Here is a 14,778-nt window from a genome sequence, read left to right as displayed (position 1 = left end):
GCCAGTTCTTTTGTAGAATTGATGTTGCTCAAATTCTGTTTGCAGTTTCCTCATGATTAGTTTCAGGTTATGCATTTTTGTTACGATTACCACAGAGGCGACGTTGCATCTCTCTCAGTACCACGTGCGGAGGCACAGTGTCCATTTTCCCATTTGTTGGAGGTGTGTCTTTGACCACTTGGTTCCGGGGGTGTGCACCTGATTCCCCCACTGTACACTTGCTGTTTTCTCTTTGCAGTTAAAAAGCAATTGTGAGGGATACTTTGAGACTATGTTCCTCATCAGACTTTTATCCGATTTTATCCGTTGATGATTTTCTACTCCATCACTGGCCCGTTCAGACTGGCCCCCGTGTCTTTTGACATCAGTCTAAGTGCTCTCTTACTTTCTGGGACAACAAGATGTTCCAGGGCTCATCTTGTCTTTTCTCTGCTTTAGCAATGAGTCAGCCATTTCACTGAGGAGTCCTGTTTCCTTTTAATGGAGAACGGTATTCAGAAACCAAGATGTGGGTGCCATGTGTGCTGATTTATATTGCTGTGTTACTGCGTCCAGTTGAACACTTTATTATCTGTTCACTTGGATGTGATGGTGGGGGCAGCACCAGAGAAACTGCAGCTTGGAGATGTGAGGGGGAAAGGAGCACGACCACCTGGATGGAGCCCCCATCCCCTGTTCTGGCTCGCTCAGTCCTCCCCACCTTCTCTGTCCTTCTTTCCCTCTTCATTGTGACCTCATGTCCCCTTTCTTGGTCAGAATTCCTTTGGAGATTCCAGCTGTGGGAACCTCTGAAATCGTTTCCCCAGCTACGTGTGTGATATCAGAGGCCGACAACTATGTGACCTTTGTGTGTGAACAGTCAAAGGCAAAGATAATTTACAAGAAAGTTTTGCTTAGAGCAATCTGCTGACAAGGTGATTGGGGAAGACACATTTGGAAGATTTCCACCTGGAAGTGTTCCTTTTTCCTGCATGGTAAGTGTGCAGACTGAGGTTTGAATGTGCTGAGGTTAAGGATGGGGCGCTGCGGGAGGTCTGCTTTCCAGGTAAGCCTCTGCAAGGCTCAAGGGACCAGCAGGAAGGGTTATGGGCCCAGTATAGCCGACTTGACGCATCCACAGGTAGCAGGGACAGGTGTGGCTTAAAAAGAAAATGCCTATAGTCCAGTGAAGGCCACTTGCTTGCTTGGCTTTGTTAGTTCTGCAAATGTAGGGTGAGTGGGTCACTCTGGTCCCCTACTTGGAGTTAACTGTTTTGAGACTAGATCCAAGGCTTCCTCCCTCTGAGATCTGCAGGGTGTGCACAGCTGGCCCCTGGAGGAAGTGCATCAATCTACAGAAGGAGCCCAGAGCCTCTGGGAGGAAAGAAACAGTATCCAGTTACTACTTGCTGAGACGTGAAGGGAAGGATGTTGTTGGGGTGGAGTGGGGTGGCCACAAGAAAGGCCTCGGGCCAGAGGCTTCTGAAATGAACTTGGGGATAACAGGAGTGAGGGATGGTGGCAGGTTCACAGCAAGGACTCCTCTGTTTCATGGGGGAAGGCTGGCTTCAGCGTGGGGTGCGGCTCCTGTTGAGGGGTGCTGAGCTGGGCTTTTGCTCTTGGCTGGGGACTGTGATGATTGATGCACAGGACTGTCACTTAGAGATGAGTCAGTGTGCCCCCCCCCCAGGTTTCCCTTGACCTTGAGGAACAGTACTGCCTTCTAGTAGTCTGGGCTGGACCCTGGGAGGTGTCCAAGTGTCCTCAACAGTGGCATGGCAGTGCGGTCAGGCTCCAACCCTATTGTGCTCTGTAAACAGTTCAAGCAGGTAGTGAGGTTCCCTCGAGAGAGACTGTCTATGTCACGTAAATTCTTGATTGGTTGATAGAACACATTACAAGCTGATGGAGGTCACCTGTGTGCTCCATGCTCGGGGGCAGTTAATAGAGCTACATTCACAGTCACCAGAAAAGCCAGTAGTGTCCCCAGCACCGGCAGCGTGGGTGCAATGCCTCAAGCAGACACGGGAAACTTATTATTTTCTGGAGCTCATGCTGCCTGTGGTAGACATGGGAGACAGGCTGCGGGGAGATGGGCCTAGAATTAATTTTTTCTTTTAATGGAAGTATAGTTGATTTACAATGTTGTGTGAGTTTCAGGTGTACAGCAAAGTGATTCAGTTATATATGTGTATATATATAGTTTTTTTTCAGATCACATTCCATTATAGGTTATTACAAGATATTCAATAGTTTCCTGTGCTATATAGTAGGTCCTTGTTGCTTAATTATTTTATGTATAGTAGTTTGTATCTGTTAATCTCAACTCTTAATTTATCCCTACCCATCCGTTTTCTCCTTTTGTAACCATAGGTTTGTTTTCTGTATTTGTGAGTCTGTAGATAAGTTTATTTGTATTATTTTTTGAGATTCCACATTTATGTGACGTCATGTGATACTTGTCTTTCTCTGTGTGACTGACTTCACTTAGGTAATCTCTAGGTCCATCCATGTTGCTGCAAATGGCATTTTTTATGGCTGAGTAGTATTCCATTGTGTGTATATACCACATTTTCTTTATCCGTTCATCTGTTGATGGGCACTTAGGTTGTTTCTACATCTTGGCTATTGTGATTAGTGCTGTTGTGAACATTGGGGTGCATGTGTCTTTTTGAATTAGAGTTTTCGTCTTTTCCGAACATATGCCCAGGAGTGGGATTGCTGGATCATATGGTAACTCTAATTTTAGTTTTTTAGGGAACCTCCATACTATTTTCCATAGTGGAGAATTAATTCTTAAAGAGAACAGGCCCTCAGTGAATCATCCTTCCTGCTTGCCAAGTGCTCTTTGGGGCAGGAGGTGACCTAAGGAGGCCTCTTGCCTCTTGTGGCATCTTCCTCACTGTTCTAGTCAGAGACCAGAGGAGCCTCCTCACCCATCCTTGGGTGTTCTGTCTCCCAACTTTGCATCTAAAAACAGCTCCCAAATTTCTCACTCTCCACCGTCCCCAGCCTAGTCCAAGTCCCTATCATCTCTCCCTACAGAGGCCACCTGACCTGCTTCCCCTCACCCCTTCTTGTCCCCCACAGCCCTTTCCCTCAGAGCAAGAGATGGGATCTTTCTAAAGTAAAGTATTACTGTGTGCCCCTCCCACAATAATAAAAAGCACATAGAACAGTGCACCTCTTTGGAGCCCCCTGGTGCCCCAGGGTCATGTCCACACCCCTTTCCTGGCCCCCCCCTCAATCCACCTCCAGTCACGCCGGCTATCTGTCCCTTCAGGAACCGGCCACGGCCCTTCTACCTCAGGACCTTCCCATCTGCTCTTCCGTCTGCCTGGAAACGCCCACCTCAGTCAACAAAAACGCCACATCTTCAGCAGGTCTTCTCTGGTCCCGTCCCCTGGATACTCTTACTGCACTTTGTGCTCCACCCCAACAACCCACAGTTTTGTGATTCTAAAGAGCCCTGGTTTGTGGATTTTGAGGTTAATATCTGTCTCCCCAACATAGCTGAGTTACATGAGGGCAGGGACCTTGTTTGTTTTTTCTCATCATTATAACTCCAGAATCTGGGAGATGTTCAATGCATGTTTGCTAAAGGAAAAATGGACAGGTGCCTCAGTTTCCCCAGCTAGTCCTGTGTGTAGGCTAACATCATTTGGAGGGAGAGAGTGAGGAACGGGACCCCTTTGGCCCTGGGGCATCCTGCCACTCACTCCTGGGGAGTTACCACTGCTGTCAGCTCTGATGGCCGGGCCGGGGCCCCGCTGCTCCGCGTTTACTCATCCTGCAGAGGTCAGTGTCTGCAGGAGGCTGAGAGGGTGCTCTCACAGCGGGCGGGGCTGGCATGAGGCAGACACGTGGGGCTGGTGGTCTTCAGCTTGGGCACAGGAGCTAGAGAAATTGGCATGGGGGTGCTCTGTGGCCAGAGCCTGGCCACAAGGGGGTTGCTGAGGGCGGCACTGAGGTGGGGCTGAGGTGGCTGGTGGGGCTGCGCACAAACAAGGAGGTGACAGTGAGTGTGAAGAGCGTGCTTGCTTTCGGTGGTGGCTGAACTGCTCATACATTTGTCACAACTCTCCACACTGCACTTAAAAAGAGTGAGTGTTGTTATATATAAATTACACCCCACTGAACCTGAATTAAGTATAGTAACAGTGGGCTGGAGAGGGTAGAAAACATGATGGTCATGGTTGCCTCATTGCAAAAGTGTATCAGGACAGAGGGGAGCCTTGCGGCCCTCTAGGGGAAGTGTGTGGCAGGCAGAGGGAACAACCAGTGCTGAAGTCCTAAGGCGAAGCGTGTGCAGCCTGAGCAGGAACCAGCAAGGAGCCAGTGTGGCTCTAGGGCTGGTGACGGGTGCAGACTGGCTCTGGGAGCGGGTGCATCAGAGGGGCTGCAGAGGGCTCAGGCTCTCAGGCTGCTCTGTGAGTGCGCCGGGGGCCACTGGGGGCTCTGTATGGAGCCAAGGAATGAGCCAGCTTGCTGCCTGAGAGACCCCACTGGCCGCTGTGTCAAGAATGGTCTGGGGCATGGGCCAGCTGGGGGACCTCTGTGAGAATCCAGGCAAGAGGCAATGGTGGCTCAGACCAGCATGGCAGCTGTGGAGCTGCTGAGAAGTAGTTGGACTTGGGATATGTTTTGAAGGCAGAGCCAACAGGATTTCCTGCTGGATTGGATGCGGGGTGTGTGGGAGAGAGAGGAGGCAGGGATGATGTTAAGGTTTTTGGCCAGAGCAGCTGGAACTCCAGCCGGGCAACCCCATGGGGGCTGTTGACCCATTTTACCTGTCCCCTGGGTCCTGTGGCTGAAGTCAAGACAGAGACAGGAGGGAGGGGCTCAGCTCTGCTCTGCCTCTGGGGCTCAGGGGATGGGCTGACATACTGGTTATTCCATTACCCTTTATTTATTGGCTTTATTGGCTTTTGTCATTTCCTCCTCGTCTCCTGTCTGGAGAGACTATAAATGTGATGGATTGATACAGGATACTGGAGGCCCAATTATCTCTGTTGAGCCGGCCTCGCTGCTTGGTCAAGCCCTCTCTGTCCTCCACCACCCTTGCGATGCCTCCCACAGCCTTGCACGCAGAAGCAGGCTGGTCCCCGGCCGTCCAGGAAGAGGGGGTGCAGCCTGAGAGGGTGAGTGACAGACAGATGGTCCCCAGGAGACACGGCTCCAAGAGCAGTACTGGCGGCCAGCTCAGCTCCTTGGTCAGTTGCACCTAATGCCGGCCCCCGCTCCCGAGGCTCTGCACCCCAAGGCCAGCACGGAGTGGGGCGGGAGGACAGGACATACCGCCGGCCGGTCAGCCCACATCCGGGAGGGCAGCTCTGCTTTGACTTGCACGCCTTTCTGGAATTCGAGCCGGCCTGTCTCTCCACAAAGGCTAGGGTGATGGGGCTTTTCTGTCCGGCAGCAGGTGCCTGGCAGCTGCCCCTGAATGCCAGCCCCGTGAGCTGGCGTGGGAGGAAGTGCCTGTCAGGGTGGTCATTATATGTGCTGGGCTTGGGCTGGCCCGGCCCTGGCCCCTGCCATTCAGGCTGATTTGGGACACCCGCAGGAGAGTGGGGCTGCTGGGGTCTCTCTGGATTCCCCCCGGATAGAGCTTGGCAGCTGCCAACCTTTGGGTATCATTTCTGAATGAAGTCTCTTGGCCCCCACTCCTGGCCTGTCTGCCTCTGTCCCTGGGGACTTGGGGGGTTGGGACAGGAAGCCTGAGATTCATTCATTCCTGGGATTTCAGGTGTCTCCCTGTGGTCACGCTGTGCACCCTCCCTGACACGGACCCTGGTTGCTGTGCCTTGACTATGAACGTGTGTGAATCTGCATGTGCCTCTCCATGCAGGGGAGGATATCACATAGCCCTGTGTCTGACTTCCTTCCAGGACAACAAAGCGTGGAAGATGGGATTGCTGGTGAGAAAGGGACTGGGCCTCAGAGGACAGGAAGGATGCAAATGCAAGAAGGGGACCAGGTGAGCCCAGCAGACAGCGGGGTTGATGGGGTGTCTCTTGTGCTAACATTTCCGGGCTCGTACCTGTGCCAGGCACCAGGGTGGAGGCTGGAGAGCGTGGTGTGAGCAGGCCGGCCCGGCCTGGCCTTCCCCAGTTGTCAGACCTGTGGGCAGCACACGGGTCAGTGGGCTCCGACCCTGGAAGGGGTGCAGGCAGAAGACACCAGTCCTGCGGCTTCCCCAGCCCATCGGCAGAGGCCTTTGGCGTCTCCTAGCTCCTGGTCGTGCCTGCTCTGTCTCCGCCTGTAGGAGCGAGGCCTGAGCTGTCTGCCCCTCCCAGCTCCTGGGCAGAGTCTCGTGGTCATTAGGGCTGAGGCGGAAGGGTGCTGGCACAGGGCCGCGAGCTGCCAGGGCTGTGGCCCAGGGTGAGAGCTGACGTCTGTTTGGGAGCATCTCTCCCTGCCAAGGGTTGAGATCCCTCCGGGGCCACATGCCTTCCCTCTGACACAGGAGCTGGCATCTGACCCTCCTGGAGCCTGGACCCCAGCCTCACCCCGGAGTGGTGCGGTGACAGCTGCGGCATCGTAGTGACCTCAAGGCCCACACGTGCCCCCTCCAGATGAGCCTGCCACCTCCCAGGCCCCCTCACGCAGCCAGGGAAGGCCCCACACAAGGGGCCCAGACCCCAGGCCTCGGCTTCCAGAAAGGTAGGGAAGCCGCCGTGCTGACCCAGACAGAGTGGCAGTGACCGGGGGCTTGTCGGGGGGAGGCCTGTCCCCTTCACTGCTTACGGGGGGCGCTGCAGCCTCCCCTCCCCTCACACCTCCCATTGCCATGTGCCGGCCGCTGAGCGAGGCCCCGGCTGCAGCGCTGAGTAAGGCAGACTTGGACCCTGTCCTCATGTTGTTTTCACTCTTCGCTGGGATTTCTAGTACAAAGTGTATTTTCCTTCACCGCGCAGTGTACACACAGGCACTCACCCAAGGTTTCTATGTATATCTGAAACAATAGTTCCACAAAACAACACATCCTTAGCACAGAGCATACGCTGCTATTCTAAATTCTGATATCTTTTAAAAAGCTAGTATGGCCCACTAGACTGGGACATGGCCTGCCCTTTGAAAAGCCCTGTTTGGGAGAGACGATTGAACAAGTGTCACAGGATGTTAGTATGGACTGTCTGCCCCAATTTTGACCAAGTCCAGTGCCAAGGGTTTCAGGATGCCAAACCATGTGTTTTCCATATGCAGTGGTTTATTGGGACCCCATAGTCACGCCAAGGATAAGAAAAGGGGTCCAAGAGAGCAGAGGGCTGAGGGAGGCAGTGAGCAGGCTTCTTGGAGAGAACTGTCTTGAGTTGTTTCTAGGACCTTGTGCCGTTCTCCTGAGGGAGGGCCTGTGTCTAAAGGGTGCCACTTTCTAACCTAGGCCTGCTGAGGGCATTCCAGTGCCTTCTTGGAGAGCTTGGACACAGAGGACTGGGCCTTGCTGGGCCTGAGAAAGCTCAAGTGGACCAGTGACTGGGCCTGACTTCAGCCCTGGGACCCGGAAGGAGGATCCTGGGCCAGCTGCCGTGGTGGTGGCCGTCGAACACCCTGCCACCGGGGCCAGGCCGCACGCCAGCAAGAATGGGGTGAGTGCGTCCATGGACCAGAGGCAGTGGGCAGAGGGCCTGTGTGAGCCACCACAGCGGGGCCCCCAGGAGGGCCCAGGGGCTTGGCAGGAAGAGGCTGGGGTGGACCCCTAGGTCCCCTCGGGCAAAGGAAGGGGTCATGAAGCACCCAAGAGAATGCACCTCCTGGGTGGAGGAAACTGCGGGGGGTGGGCAGCAGGGCGTCTCCAGGGAGCTGGAAGATGCCCATCTGAGTCCCCTGTAGCCATCCACCCCCCCCTGGTCTCCAACTGTCATGGGACTGGACACCCTCAGGGTGAGGCTAGGATTGTATTTCCAACAAGAGCAGTTGAAGGCTGCTGTTTTACCCAAGATGGAGTGGAAAAGCCCCAGGATCAGGCTGGGTTTCAAGATGGTCCCCACTGAACCAAGCTGAAAGGGCCAGGGGGAGACAAACATTAAGGCTGGATTTGTTGACACTGAGGTCATGTTCCTTTACCTGCTGGCTTTGCAGGTGCCGGCAATGAGAACGTGTCAGGTGCGGGGAGAGGTAAGTACGAAGAGGCGGACAGGTGGTGGTGGTCAGGGAGGGCTCCCAGAGGAGGTGACATGAAGATGAGGCCCGGAGAAGAGTGTTCTGGGTGGTGGGAGCAGAGGCTGATAAGGCTGACAGGAGGAAGGGTCTTTGAGGGATTGAAGAGATGTGGCTACAGAGGCTGGCAGGCTGGACACTAACACAGCATCGTAAATTAACTATACGTCAATTAAAAAAAGAACAGCCCAGGCCAGGTCATGTAAGCCATTTATTGGTTTGTTTTAAAAATATGGATCTTCTTTATGCACGAAGTTTGGTGAGAAGTGCTCAAGTAGTTCAGACGACAGCTGACACTGGATGCTTGCCCGCCCTCCTGTGTCCTCCCTCTCCTCCCCTCCTGCTGGTCATCGTGCAGTTCTGGAAAAAAGCAACGAGAGCCACGCGAAAAGCTACGGAGTCAGCTCTAGCTCAGCCCTGCCCTCGGCCACGCCGTGTGCAGCCAGCGGCCAGCCCCAGGTACCAGTCTCAGGCTACCGGGCTGTCCCCACACACAAACCCCAGTCTCCTCCTGACGGCTGGGCCTGCAGCCGGGCCGGCCTCCCCGCCGCATTCCTGCCCTGCAGCGGGCGCAGGGTGCCGGGGAGGGCACGCACCTCTCCAAGCCTTGAGAGCACAGCACAGCAGAGAGAGCTACAAAAATAAGATTTCCACTCAAAGTGTCGCTGGGACAGTTAAAACCCTGTCCCATGCTGGACTCAAAGGGAACACGGAGGAGAGATCACTGGGGTGCAGGTGGGTGGGGGCTGGGACTGCCCCCAGGGGAGCCCGGGTGACAAGAAGAAATGTAATACTTGACTCACCGGCGGTGCCCCCTGAGCTCCCTGCAGCCAGCCCCCCACGGCTTGGCGAGGTAGGTTAGGACAGCCAGCTTCTGGCTTCCTGGGCTGCCCCGAGAGGCGGCCTGTGAGGTGGCCACCAAGTGGGGGGTGGCTTTGCTGGAGACTGGAATTGGGCAGCCGAGCGCCTGCGTGCTCAGGCTCCACCAGCCACCACTGTCACTCTCAGGGTGACAGTCCTCTACATTAAAAGATTTGCATATGCTAAGTAGGATTGTCAGCAGCAGAAGAGGCCCGCTGGGTAACTGGACTAGAAAAAGTATTTTTCCCTGAAAAGGCCTGCTCACCAGACCTGTGGGCAGCCTAGACCCCCAGGACCCTGGGCTGAGCCGGGGGGGGCTCATCAAGGGTCCATTCCCCACACAGGGACCGGCCTGGCCGTCCCGAGGCCCCTTCCCCGCACAGGGCCCAAGCTGCCCTCCCCATCCCCATGCCGCTGCATCTGGCGAGGAGCGAGGAATCCCCCCACCCAGAGTCAAAGAGAAAGATGGAGAGAGCAAGCCTGGGTGATGACAGTGGACTCCCTTACCCACGTGGGCTGGGGCTGCCGCGCCGACGGCTGCGGAGCTTCTCAGCCCCGGCGGCCCCAGGGTGAGTGGGGCTGCCTCCCTCATGCTCTTGAGCTTAATGTTAATACTCTTAACAGAAAGCCGAGCTCTCTGGGGAAGAAAGGCAACATCAGCGCCGAGGACCAGCCCTGGGACCCAGGCCGCTCCTTCTGGAAGCTTGTTTTTGTAGAGCCGATCTCAGGGTGGCCTGCATAAAAACACAAGGTGAAAACGGGGCCTGGGGGACAACGGGAGGCTGACAAGAACCTCCCTGCTGGGGGCCAGGAAGAGAGGCCTAATGCCTTCAGGCTGCCTGGCGCTTGCCCCCAGGGAGCCTGGGACACACGTGGCCTGTCTGGCCTCAGTGTGCATGTGTGTGCGCACACGTCATGTGAGGGAAGGGGTTCAGCCCTCGTGGCACCTCCGTCCAAGCGGCGGGGGAACCCTTTCTGCCCCTGGGCAGTGAAGGCCAGTGGGGCCACACTGGATCTCACTCTTGCTTTGAGAACTGAGTTCCAGCAGCTTCAGACACACTTGTTCAGAGTTAAGAGGTGGCAGTGTGAACTGCTGTCCATCCGTGGGAAAAAAAGTTCTTTGCTTAAGTAAAAAAATACCAAATACAATAAATTTATGAAAGCCCATTCACAACATACAGTCTGTTTTGTACTCTGTCTCAGCAGCAGGGTTGGAGGTGCTGATCAGAGACCCCGGACGCCGCCTGACCAGACCAGGCCCCCCGGGACCGGTACTTACACATGGAGCCTCTCCGATGGGCCTCCCCGAGCGGCCTGCTCGGCCAGCTGCTGCCCGCCCTCCACGCGATGCCTCAGGACTCTGCAGGGCCGAGGCTCACCTCTCACTCCCAAAGCCCAAAGCCAGGACAGCCCAGCGGCTGCTGGTCTGGGGCTGCATTCAGGTTTGCCACGATGCTGTGCGCTGGCCCGCCGGGCGCGGCTCACACGACAGACTCACGGTCCCTGTTCGGAGACGGGGGGAAGTCTGGGAGGTCTTCGCTGCGGCTGTAGTCGGACCCCCTTACCTGGAGGTTATCGCTGGTGGCCCTGGTGACGCTGTCGTAGGACGGTGGGAAGGACGTGGAGGAGATGGAGGAGCTGGAGGGTGGGCCATGGCGCTGGGAGTAGTTCTCATTCATCATGTAGGCGATGAGGCCCTCCTGCTCTGGGGCATCCTCTTCCGAGACGCCGCTGCTGCCCATCTGCTGGCGGTAGAGGAAGGAGGCGTGCTTCAAGGAGCGCTGCAGCAGGTGCCTCCGGAAGGCCCGCTGGATGATGGTGGCCGACACCTCCTCGTGCTTGCGCCGGAGCGTGGTTGTGATGGGCTCATAGGAGATCTTGGACGGGTTGGCGGCCATGAACTTCTCCTCCATCTGGATCTTCAGGGCGTCCATCTCCCCAGACTCGCCCAGGACCCTCTTGGTGAAGGCAAAGAGGATGTCCATGCAGTGGATACGGTCCCCGCTCACCATGGGCAGGTCCATATTGATGAGGCTTATCTTGTTGGGCTTGGCGATCCGGAGCGGCTCAGACAGGGCGTCGGCGAAATCGGACAGGGCTGAGTACTCGATGAACTGGGTGGCCTCCGGGTCGAACTTCTCCCAGATCTCGTAGAACATGTCGAAATCATCCTCGCTCAGGGGCTCCGTGCTCTCCTCCGTGGCCACGCTGAAGTTCTCCAGGATGATGGCGATGTACATGTTGACCACGATGAGGAAGGAGATGATGATGTAGGTGGTGAAGAAGAGGATGCCCACGGCGGGGCTCCCGCAGTTCCCCCGGGAGCCATTGCTGTTGGGCAGGTTGGGGTCGCAGTAGGGGGGCCCCGTGTTGAGGATGGGGCTGAGGAGACCGTCCCAGCCAGCCGACGTGGTGATCTGGAAGAGGCACAGCATGCTGTTGGCGAAGGTCTGGAAGTTGAACATGTCGTCGATGCCAGCCTCCCACTTGACGTAAGCGAAGTTGGCCATGCCGAAGATGGAGTAGATGAACATGACGAGGAAGAGCAGCAGCCCGATGTTGAAGAGGGCGGGCAGGGACATCATGAGGGCGAAGAGCAGCGTGCGGATGCCCTTGGCCCCGCGGATCAGCCGGAGGATGCGGCCGATTCGGGCCAGGCGGATGACGCGGAAGAGCGTTGGGGAGAAGAAGTACTTCTGGATGATGTCTGAGAGCACAGTGCCTGTGGGCAACAGCAGAGCCTGTGACTGCTGGCCTGGCATCGCCATGGGGTGGGGGGTGGGGGGGTCTCTGCACAGCAGGGAGCCAGGGAGTGGAGGCCTTTCCCAAAGGCCTGCGGCACCACCCGGGGCCTGCAAGGGCCCTGCCTCCACCCATCTCTCCGAATCTCCATCCAGAAAAGGGGGGCCCACGGTACCCAGTTCTTTGCAAAGTGCTTTATCAGCCCTCCATTCCTCAGTCTCCTGAGAACACCTGCACAATAGAGCCATGCTGGGCCCGTTTTCCAGATCATGGGTTCTGAGGCCTTAGGGGACTTCTCAGTATCTTGATGGCCTTACCCACCTGACATCCTAGAGGCTTAAGGGCTGGGAAGCTTCAGGCCAAACAACGTACTTGTGGGAAGGCAGTCCCACCCATCAGCCGGCTTCCATAGCTGCCTCTACACACACTGCTAGGCACCCACTCAGCAGAGGACCAAGCTTCACCCAGCAGTGGGAGGCGAGAATTCTACTACTGAACCACCAGTGCCCCCTTGGCTTCACCCAGCAGTGGGCAGGCACCAAGGACTCCTGCCAGGAAGCCTGCACCAGCCTCACCCACCAGGGGGCAGATACCAGAAGTAAGAAAACAATCCCAAATCCTGTGGAAGGAACCTGCTAACCGCAGGCCAGACTCTCCCCTGGGACTGGCTGGACCCTGGCCCTTGGGTGACGAGAGAGGAGTGCACTGCTGGGATGCACAGGACGTCTCCCACTGAGGGCCACTACTCCAAGGTCGAGAAACGTAAGTAACCTACCTAAAAATATAAATAGAAATTTAGACAATATGAGGCAGCAGAGGAATATCTCCCAGGCCAAGGCACAAGATAAAATCCCAGAAGAAGAAATAAGTGATGAGGAGACAGGCAATCTGTCTGAGATAGAATTGAGTTATGAGGGCAAAGATGTTCAGAGAACTCAAGAGGAGAACAGATGCACAGAGCGAAGTTTTTAGCAAAGAGTTAGAAAATACAAATATCCAAACAGGGCTGCATCCAAGTGCAAGAGGCAGCGGCCAGGAAGTTGGCGCGCTCCGCACGCCACACCCGTCGCAGCTCAGCCTCTTTGAGGTGGTTCCCACCTCGGTCTCTACTGACTGCTCAGGGTTTGGAGTTTTAAGGAGCAGGCATGTAAGTTATAGGAGCAAGAGTGGAATAATAAGTTTGCTTTGTATTGGCCCAAGTGACCTTTCCAGACTCATCTAGTAACAGTGTCACTGGTTGACACGTGATAGTGTTGACTGTCAGTATGGCACTGGGCTGAGCCCTTCATACCCACCCCTTCAGCCCTGCCAGTCACCCTAGGCGGTGAGCTGATACCATCCTCCTCTTCCAGAAGAGGAAACGGAGTGTGAGGTGAGAAGCTGGGATTTGACGTAGACACTGTGGCTCCAGGTCGACTAGTTACCCTTTCCTCTCTGGTCCCGCCAAGCTCTGGGACCAATAGGTGTTCGTGGGGCACAGGCTGCACCCCCTGAAGTTCCTGAGACTGTCCCCAAGGGCTCCATTCCTGCTCTGACATCTGCATTCTCTAAAGCTTCTCTCTCGTCCCCCAGGCACACTGTCACCCTCACCCCCACCTGGGACCTCCTGGAGAACTTCCTGACCCTTCTTCCAGATTCTAACCTGCTGCCCCTCGCTGCGGCCGCAGCAGCCCCAGTGGGTGCACTGAAGGTAGGGGCTGTACGTGCTGGAAAGATGAAAGTCAGAGGTGTGTGGGGGCAGGGTCAAGACTGCACTCTGAACCCAAGAAAAAAATATTGATAAATTGAACTTAAAATTAAAAGCTTTGTGCTTTAAGAGACAACCACCAAGAAAGTGAAAAGATAACCTACAGAGTGGGAGAGAACATTTGCAAATCATGTATGTGATAAAGGATTGGTATCCAGGGTATATGAAGAGCATTTACCACTCGATAAAAACATAAGTCAGCTAAACAGCTGAGCAAAGGACTTGAATAGACATTTCTCTTGTTATATACCAAGATATACCAAGGAAAATGACCACTAAGCACATGAAAGGATGTTCAGGGAAATGCAGACCAACACCTCAGGGAGATACCGCTTCATACCCACCAGCGTGGCCATGATTGAAAAATACAGACAGCAACACGTGTTGGTGAGGATGTGGAGTAACTAACCCTCATATGTTGATGACAGGAATGTCTAATGGTGCAGCCACTTTGGAAAACAGCTCATCAGTCCCTCAACATTTTAGATTAGTGGTGGCCAGGCTGGGGAGAGGGAAAACGGGGAGTGACCACTAATTGGGTAGAGTTTCATTTTGGGGTGAGGAAACTACTCTCAACTTAGAGAGTGGTGATGGTGGCACATTGTATACCTGAAAGCGTGGATTCTAGGATATGTGAATTATAGCTCAATGAAACCGTTATTTCAAGAACTCTGGGCTCTGAGGTCAGACGTGGGTGTGTGCTATGGTCTGAATGTGTCTCCCCCCAGAGTTGCATCCCAGCTGTCAAAGATGGTGGTGGTGGCAGGTGGGACCTTTGGGAGGCACGTGAGTCATGCGGGTGGAGCCCTGCACTGATGAATGGGATGGAGCCCCCGAGCACCTTCCACTTCGTGTGGACACAGCAAAAAGGGAGTTACAGACCAGGAGAAGGACCCTCACCAGAAAACGTGGCCATGACGGTGCCTTGGTCTTGGACTTCCAGCATCCAGCACTGCGAGAGGTAGATTTCTGCTGTCGGTAAGTTAGCTGGTCTGGTGTTTCCGTTGCAGCAGCCTCAGCGGGCTGTGCGGGAACCCTGTCTCTCTGCTCCTGGCTGTACAATTTCCCTGTCTTGGTGCTGACTTTATAAGGCAAATTACATGAGGCAGGTGATGTCCGAAGGAGCCTGGCACACACCTGGGTGGCTAGACTCCAGAATTTTCCATCTCCAGGGATAACTTCAACCTTAGAGAGCCACCTGCCTCCCTCCTTCAACCTAGGGTGCAGGCTTTCCCTTGGGGAGGGCAGGGGGGCCTCCACGGCCCCTGCTCCCTTTCCCAGACTCATCC

At 55.2% G+C, this 14,778-nt stretch overlaps 2 protein-coding genes across 17 annotated transcripts in view; one reads left to right on the top strand and one right to left on the bottom strand.

Annotated features, from left to right (window-relative positions):
- The window catches only part of EXOG (exo/endonuclease G), a 48,021-nt gene extending 37,845 nt beyond the window's left edge, over nt 1-10,176 (top strand). For 8 of the 16 annotated variants that reach the window (XR_010384950.1, XR_010384951.1, XR_010384952.1 and 5 more), the window contains 2 exons: nt 5,868-5,956; nt 6,446-6,495. The gene's annotated coding sequence lies outside the window, so the exon portion shown is untranslated. Of the gene's footprint in view, nt 1-3,262; nt 3,468-5,867; nt 5,957-6,445; nt 6,643-7,363; nt 7,569-8,061; nt 8,098-8,394; nt 8,599-9,624 lie in introns of those variants that run through there. The other 8 variants (XR_010384949.1, XR_010384948.1, XR_010384947.1 and 5 more) reach the window with 8 other exon arrangements.
- A 305-nt stretch (nt 10,177-10,481) lies between these two features.
- SCN5A (sodium voltage-gated channel alpha subunit 5) overlaps nt 10,482-14,778 on the bottom strand; it is a 100,476-nt gene continuing 96,179 nt past the window's right edge. Inside the window, exon 28 of the mRNA XM_031469975.2 lies at nt 10,482-11,722. Within this exon, the coding sequence (XP_031325835.2) occupies nt 10,482-11,722 (1,241 nt within the window). The remainder of the gene's footprint in view (nt 11,723-14,778) is intronic.

Source organism: Camelus dromedarius, chromosome 17 (assembly GCF_036321535.1).
Source record: "Camelus dromedarius isolate mCamDro1 chromosome 17, mCamDro1.pat, whole genome shotgun sequence".
Classification (NCBI taxonomy): domain Eukaryota; kingdom Metazoa; phylum Chordata; class Mammalia; order Artiodactyla; family Camelidae; genus Camelus; species Camelus dromedarius.
This window is presented reverse-complemented; position numbering and strand designations above follow the sequence as displayed.